The sequence below is a fragment of the Lagopus muta genome, chromosome 9 (genome assembly GCF_023343835.1).
Source record: "Lagopus muta isolate bLagMut1 chromosome 9, bLagMut1 primary, whole genome shotgun sequence".
NCBI lineage: Eukaryota > Metazoa > Chordata > Aves > Galliformes > Phasianidae > Lagopus > Lagopus muta.
In genome coordinates, this window is record NC_064441.1 from 10,300,207 (window position 1) to 10,307,983 (window position 7,777).

General features: G+C 45.6%; 1 protein-coding gene across 2 annotated transcripts; it reads right to left on the reverse strand.

The window, feature by feature from the left end:
• Window positions 1-300: 300 nt before the first annotated feature.
• On the reverse strand, window positions 301-7,232 carry UTS2B (urotensin 2B). Of its 2 annotated transcripts, none has more exons than XM_048955387.1 (5): window positions 7,069-7,232; window positions 5,084-5,182; window positions 3,131-3,168; window positions 2,508-2,601; window positions 301-981 (listed from the first exon to the last, which is right to left on the reverse strand). In XM_048955387.1, exons 1-5 carry the CDS (start codon window positions 7,190-7,192, stop codon window positions 956-958), a joined length of 381 nt encoding a protein of 126 aa, XP_048811344.1. In that variant the 5' UTR covers window positions 7,193-7,232; the 3' UTR covers window positions 301-955. The 2 variants fall into 2 exon arrangements, with proteins under 2 accessions (XP_048811344.1, XP_048811343.1); XM_048955386.1 differs by having other exon boundaries at window positions 7,039-7,232.
• Window positions 7,233-7,777: the final 545 nt, after the last annotated feature.

Below are 7,777 nucleotides of genomic sequence, written 5' to 3' on the forward strand. Positions count from 1 at the left end.
ACAGTTGGATCAGATCAGATGTTCTTAATGGTCTGTTTCAAACCTTATGATTCAGTCAATTCTGCAGTAGGAAAAACCGTCTAGATCTTTTTGGGGTAAAGTAGGTAGAAGTGAGTAGGGATGGTCCAGTCCCATGAGTACAGCAGTCCTCACACATGCCCATGTTGTGGCTAAAGAAAGGACATGCTCCTGAGGCATGTTAAAACAAACCTGCCTTGCTCTAACAAGGTGTTTAATGGGAGCTTTATGATCCATTATGTAACCAGAGCCCACATCCATGGAAGTGTACTCCCCCTTTAGGCCACTGGAGGGAATGAGAAAGAAAACAGCATGTGCTTCTGTGCAACAGAAAATCTTTATTGGAGTGACATCCAAAAGATCCAGACTTCTGTGCCCGTCCTCCCCCAAACCTACTGCATATGTTGGTGGGACATGACAAGGAACAACAGCTCTGGCTCAGCAAGCCAAGGCAGGCAGCCCTGAGCCCTCCCATTGCACTCAAACTGCCTTCCTTTCCTATCAGAGGGTGCTGGGGCTTCTGAGACCTGCTCATGGGACACAACAGAAAACCCAGGCCCCACCGTGAGCAACGTCTGCAAGTGGGCAGAGGGCCGAGCTCAGGGGGCTGGGTTGGTGTTTGGTGCCTTTGGAGACCTGGTGAGAAGGGCAAGAATGTATGGTGGCAGCAGTCTGAATGGTACAGCAAGTGAAGTTGGGGAACATCTTCCAAGCAGAAGACCTTGGAAGGTGAGGCCTGGAAAGAAGGAGCAGCAGAGGTGGCAGGGAGCTTCCTGCACCTATTGTGGTGCCTCTTAGACTTGGCTGTAGTGCAGTCACAGAGGGTGGCATCTAAGTTAGCAACGAGATGAGAGAACAGAACAAACTCTTAACACATTAACACCCAGCACGCAGTTTGGGGAAGGACCCATCTTCTTCTTCAAGTCCTAGCAAGCCTTCAGATGCAGTATTTCCAAAAGCAGGCTGGAGAGGAATACAAGAGAAGAGTTTTAGCATCCAAGAGACTTTTTTTTTTCCAACTTCCCATAGCTTCCTGGAGTTGGTTTCACAAGCCCAGTATCCTGAGAGATTTGGAGTGTTAAGAGTTCGTGTAAAACTTCTAGAAGGTGATCCTTTCGGTTTCTTAAAGTAAAAAGAAGGGGTCATGATTTATAATGGTTTGCTGTTCCTTTTGCTCTCTTTCACTAATGTCAGGAATCAGCTTTTTCTTTCTTGTGTACTGGTACTACACATCAGTTCTGCAGCCCCTGAGTTGTGGGCAGGGCTTCTCACCCATGGCTGATGGGAAAAGCAGGATACTGACCTGGAAACACCTGATCTGGACCCTACAATTACTTTTAAAAGCTCAATCACTATAGCATTCTGCTTCCAGCTGTCTTCCAAACAACACTTACGACTGGGGGATCTTACAAGAAGAAAAATTAGGGAATTATGTGGATTTTGGTGTTGGAAAAAAGTGTATCGCCAGCCTGCCTGGTTCTTTGAACTCTGTACAGGTGTCAAGTGTGAGAAAGAATTTCAACTTGTTTTTTTTGTAGGAGAAAACTTCTACTACATCAGCAGTGCTCAGGCTGAGACACAGGCTCCTCCCAAAATGGATAGACAAGACAAAGGCACTCTGCTCTGTTTTCTGGCAGAATCTGATTTAAACCTGGCTGGGAGAAGCAGTTTTATGTACAGTTGATTCTCCCAGACTGGTGGGAGCATGAATGAGATAAGCCAAATTAATGACAGTCTCCAAGGTTGCTTACAAATTACAGATTGTCTAAGCATCACCTAAGCACATAAGCCAGCCTTGCACGGAGGGGGATGTTCCCTTGCCTGTCTGGCAGATTGTCAGCCTGCATGAGCACAGAGCATGTGGGGTAAGGGCAGAAGGAGCTCTTTTGGGGTGAGGCCAGATTTGCAACTAGTGACTACTGTTCTATACTGTCCTTGCTTTGTGAAGGAGTCCTCTGCTGCCAACATGAGCAGCATGTCCTTGCGCTCTTGGGCAGCCCTGCAGGAGTGCAAAGCTCTCAGGATGTGCTGCAGAGAACAGAGGGGCTGACTGGGGACACAGTAGCTCTTAGCTCCCTGCATTCCTGCTTGATTTCCACATCCTTTTCTTTGCTTCTTTTCAGCAGCTCAAACAATTGCTGCTTTTTTCTCTGCAGGGAAGCAGTGACCTTGGTGGATGTGGACGCATGCAGGCCACATGCCTCATTATGCCTCCAGCACAAGCTTTGTGCCCTGCAGGAGAGTGAGGGGTGCCCTGTGGGGATATGTTCCTACTAAACTGCCCTCTGAATAGGTCCATAGTTATTCTCAGGCTGCTGCTCTAACTGCCTCTGGTGAAGTCCTGAGTGCCAATACACTCTATTCAGAGCGTGCTGAGGGCGTGCTTATTGTCACTGTTCTGCTACAGATAGGAAATGCTGGAACAGGGAACTGGATGGGATGATTGCTGCCAGCCAGACCCATAGGCAGGCCTCTAACCCAACACTTACCACGTTTTTTGGGCTGGGATGCTGAGAGACTTTCCAAGGCATCCGCCACCTCTGACCCTTCCTCAGCTGAGAGCTGATCCTTAAACTTCAACAGCTGTTGAGAAACAAACGCAGCAGTGAGCAACTGCTCTGTCAGGAGGATGGGACTCAACACATCAACACAACGTGGTAGAGGCAGGCTGTAGGCAGCCCTACAGGCAGCACCCACAGAAGCAGGACTGTTTCAGGAGGATCTGCTCTTGGAGCACCTCCTTGTGTCCTCCTATCCACAGCTTTTGCTGACTTGCTTACTACGTGAAAGCCCAAAGTGTTTTGCCTCCACCTGCAGCTTCTCTTTTCTAGCAAACTGGGGAGGCTCAGGGCATGGGCTGCATCTGCCTCGCTGGTAGGGAACACAGAGAAGTGCCAGTCGGGGGAAGGCATGCAGGGGCCATGAATGCTGGAGCCCAGCATGGATAGAGGAAGCTGATGCAATGCACAGGCAGACACCAAGACTTGCCCTTCTCCTTCCGTCTTCCATGGAGATTTATTTTAGCATCTGGTTTTTCTTTTTTTCCAACTTAGCTAGGGTATTATTTATGCAACAGTAGACGTGTATGTGTCTGTGCATTTGCTTCTCTCACCTGTTCAAAGTCGTCAAATTTCTTTGCCAGCTCCCAGTCTGCAAAGGAAGAGAGTCACATTGGTAATTCCTAAAGCTCAGATCTGATGCAGCTTCTTCATGTATGGTGGTGATGAGTTGATGGTTGGACTAGATGATCTGAGCAGTCTTTTCCAGCCTTATTGATTCTATGATATCTCCTGTCTATAGGTTGACAAGGAAAGACCCATTTACCCTTTAATTCCTGCCCAGCTTCTGCTGTGCCCTTCTCTGCTCAGCATCTGGATGCCAGGCACCATCTTCACGGATCATCAGGCTGAGTGCTGCACCAGGCTGTCTAAAGCCTGTGCACACAGATGAGCAAAGTGAGATGCCATGAGATGTCAGGGAGAGAGTCAGGTTCTGTGGACAGAATCTGAGGCTCCAGCTGAACTGGGTTAGCAATAGGAAAGCTGCAGGAGAGATTGTGGGTTTCCCATCTCACTCCTCTTGAAGGGTGAGGGACACTATTCCAGGGCCAAGCTGAGCTTAAAAGCAGTTAATGATTTTGAATAAGATAGCTGAAACATTTTTGAAAGGAGAATACAAAGCCATCAGCTGCTTTGCAGTGCCAGTTTGTGAAAATATGCACTAAAATAAGCAGAAGAGACAGGAAATTGCTCAAGAATGTCTCTGTTCAGCCCAGGAGCCGAACACCAGCCCTGGGCTGTCTGTCTGCTCCTGGCGGGGCAGTGGGTGTTGGTCTGCATCTCCTGGGGGATTTAGAAGCTCATTCCCCTGACCTCAGATAAGGCTTCAGCACACATTGCCAGACTCAGGCTTTTTTTTAACGTTTGAAACTAAGGAGAAAGGTGCCAAAAAAAGAACTGCCTCCGTTCTCAGTTTCTCCTCCAAGAAAGAAACAGTTTAGTTGAAAACTACTGAATATTTTCTGATAGATATAAAACAGAAAAATCAGCAGTTCTTAAGTAAACCCATCACACCAGAGTGTTGGGGCTATGGGCAGGTAGGGGGGCTCAGCTCCTTCCCTTGCTTTGCCAGCAACATCCACAGGCAGATTCCTCTTAAATGTGTCTTCATGCATCCATAAGTAAAAGGTGCCCCTTAAGAGCTTATCGTTATAATTGATTTTATTATTATTATTCTACACATTTTTGCCTCTTTCAGAATTTCAAGTGCTGATTTTGGCTCAACTTCCCACAAAGAGTAAGCTTGGCCAATGGCTGCTATGAATAGAAAATGAGCAGCGGTCGAAATTTGGAACGGATTATCTCAAGCAGAGGGAAGGAAGTTAATTTATGGAGGATGCTTTGAGAAACTGCCTGCTGTAAATCCTCTGTCTGTGCTCTGCTCGGAGATTCATTATATTCAATTGTCTGGCATAAAACGCAGCCTTTCCTCCAGGAGTAATAAGTGCAATAATCCATAAAGCAATCATAAAAATGTTATTTTTTGAATGCGTCCCCTTTGCAAGAAGAATGCCTTTGTTAGTGTAAGGACTTGATTTATTTGTATTTATCTATTTGTCCCTGGATTGTTTAACTACTGCCTCACTGCATTAACAAGGGGCTGGGGAGGAGCACTGAGTGATTTTGATTAATGGATTTCCATGGTAAAAAATTTTCTGAGCTTCATTCTCTGTTGTTTTTGCAGGGAAAATCAGCTTCCTGCCCTCAGACCACCACCCATGGCCCAGCCCCTTCCCACACTGCAGTGGCCGTGGGAAGTTCTGACCTCGTTAATCCATCTGGTGTTTGCAATTGCTGTGTGCAGTGTTGTGGAATGCCCAAGTTTCTCTTTAGAGAGCCTGAGTTTGGAGCCTGTCCCAACACACAGGATGGGCTTAAATTTGGTGTCTGTACATGTAACACAGAGAAAAATCTTGACCTCCTCTCTGCAAAAAATCTGAGTTGATTCCTTACATCCAAAGCATTCATACAGGAATGAAGCTTGATCTCCCATCCCCATTGCTTACCAAAATTTCCTGGTGTCCTCCATGCAAACTTCTTATTAAGCAGAGGAAGCAGTGTGTCCTTGTGATTTGTATCTTCTCTCTCCGGAAGCACTCGGTTATCTGCAGCACATAAAACATGCCTTTCTCAGTCTCTAGTGCCAAAGCGGATGGACCCTCCATCCCCCAACATTAAGACAAAATTTAAGGCTAAGACCTCTTCTGCAAGCACTCCCCTTATTGCCCCATCATCCCATCCATCTCCCCAGGGCTGGTGGAGGTGGGAGATATTCCTTTTGTGTGCATGTAGCTGAAGAGCCGTGCAGCATTCCATCTAGCCCTGTGCTCACCCAGCGCTGGGGCTGGGCTCCCTGGCTGCCTATGGTATTAAACGATTCATTTTGCTCGTAGGCAAAGTGTGGAGGAGTTTAAAGTGAGCCTCTTTTTCTCCAAGGAATCCTCTTAACGATTGCTGTCAGCCATGCCTAATTTCCTTCCCTGTTTTCCAGGAAAAATCCTCCCCAAACTGCTTTCCTGTAGCAATTTGGGCTTCTGTATGAGGCCCATTTTGGGAGCTTTCTCAGTGGTTTTTCTCTAGTGGTTGTGGCTATACCCTCAAATGAGTGGTTGTGAAGGTCAGGGCTTCAGCAGCATCTGATGGACACAAGGATCGGATGAGCAGACTGGACAAGGCTCTGGGATGCCTCCAGCTCTGCCAAACAGATTTCGAGGGGCATCTGGAACTCGTGTGGTGCATTCATTTTTGGGAGGAGCATAAAATCGCAGAGTGACCATTCCCCAAAATCTTTTGTCTAACTCCCACACCCAGACCTTGCCAAGCCCTAGAATATGCCCACAAAATCCACATAAAATGCAAAGAAATGATGCAGAAAGACATTTTTTCTCTTCTCCTGGGATCTTCAGGACTTCACCTCAACCCCTTCAAGGAGATTAGAAGGGAGCAATGGGTCTCGGACAGCCATCAGACCTACATAGCTGTGATGAGATGAATGCAAATAACTGTGATACAGACAAAACAAAGCAATGTGACAGATGAGTCCCTGAGATGCTCAAGAGTGTGTGAGAATGCACCCCAAGGTGATGCTTCCAGTATATGTGTGGCTAGGTTTGCCCCCACCTAATGGTGCAGCTGAAACCGAGTGTGATTTCAGGAAACAAACCCAAGGAGCTGAGCAGGGCTATGCACTCTGCAAGACCTGCAGTTTATGTGCTATAAACCTAAGCCTGAAAGACAGTTACAGTGTTCAAAGAGCCACTTTTAGTCATCTGAGGGATTGGATACAGAAAAAAAAAATACATATATGTATATAAACACTCTAGTAAAAACTAAACAGAAGCTGTATTTAGAGAAGGTGGCCTCAGGAATGTTTTGGTTGTCATTACAAAAATAAATAGGTGATATAAGAGGAAAAATCATTTGAAAAGCAGTGTTGTTTCCTAGCCTATATTTAGCCGCTTTAATTTTTTTCCTGCTGCCAAGTCTCTCTAAGAAAGAAGATTAATGATTGACATTTTCCTGTGGAATAAGTTCAAGCTAAGATTAATTTAAATTATGGGAGAAGAACATATAAACAGAAGTTTTGTGATTAAAAAAAGTTCAGCAGCACCCTACTCCTGACATTTAGGAGCTGTCACATCTCATATGCTACATATTTGGATTGCTACTCTCTGGTATTTTAATGTAATATCCTTGGAAATTTTCTCTCAGGAAGAAAGAAGAAAATACCGCTACCAGATTTCACCAGATCTGCTATTTTCATTGTTCAGCAGTGTGATATATGAATATGCGACCAGCCGCAGAGCAGAAGTATGTGCTGATATGATCAAGTCCCTGGGTACTAGCCATGTTGACTGATTATTTAGTATAGCTCATGGTTGCTTTAATTTTCTTGCACGGATAAGCAAGTGTTGCATGGCCATGACAAGCAGCAAAGCAAAGCAAAAAGATAACGACCTACCTGTGTCATCTAGCCTGTATTCCAGCTTACCTAGTAGGAAAAAAGGCACTCCATGTGTAGATGGGACATACACAGTCATGGTCAAGATGGCTAGCATTCCGAGGGACAGCTGGATGGACCGCATCTTCTCCACGTACCCACCACCCAAAAGCATTCTTTCTTCAAGCACGGTGGAGGACTTCAATGCAACCCAGTGCCAGATGAGCTCACTTTTAAGAGGCAGTGGATGTGCCGCGATTGCAAATGGCCTTTGGAGGAGGGGAGAAAAATATCTCTTGAGATATAATTCAACCTGTCAATATGATTCACTCCTTTGGGAGTGGACAGAACAACCCAGTAACAGACGTCAGATGGAACCTGTTCAATATATCTCATATCAGATTGATCTAATGAATTTTGATGTTCCCACAGGCATGCCCTGTCCATGCACATTGATATACATTCCGTATGTACATCCATACGTACATACATTAAGAATATTCTTTCATGGCTGTAGCTTTAATGGAGTTCAGGCATGAGGACTTCACATTAGCAGGGAAGATCTGTCTAACATACAAGTTGCCATATGTCACCAGTTTGGACAGAATCAGGTTAATGGGTTTTTGTAATTTATCATCACACTTTTTACCGCCTGTATTAATTAATGTGAGGTATAATGAGTGCTGAAATGCTGGGAAACAGAGGGGGAGAGCTCTTTCCATTTAAGTGATTGGAAGATATTGAGTGTGTCTCGCTCGCA

Coding starts and splice junctions, on each gene's coding strand:
- UTS2B (XM_048955386.1), bottom strand. CDS start 7,192: ATGCTTTTGGGTGGTGGGTACGTGGAGAAGATGCGGTCCATCCAGCTG. Junction 5,183..7,038: donor ATACAGGCTAGATGACACAG/GTAGGTCGTTAT, acceptor TATGTGCTGCAG/ATAACCGAGTGCTTCCGGAG. Junction 3,169..5,083: donor GAGGACACCAGGAAATTTTG/GTAAGCAATGGG, acceptor CTTCCTTTGCAG/ACTGGGAGCTGGCAAAGAAA.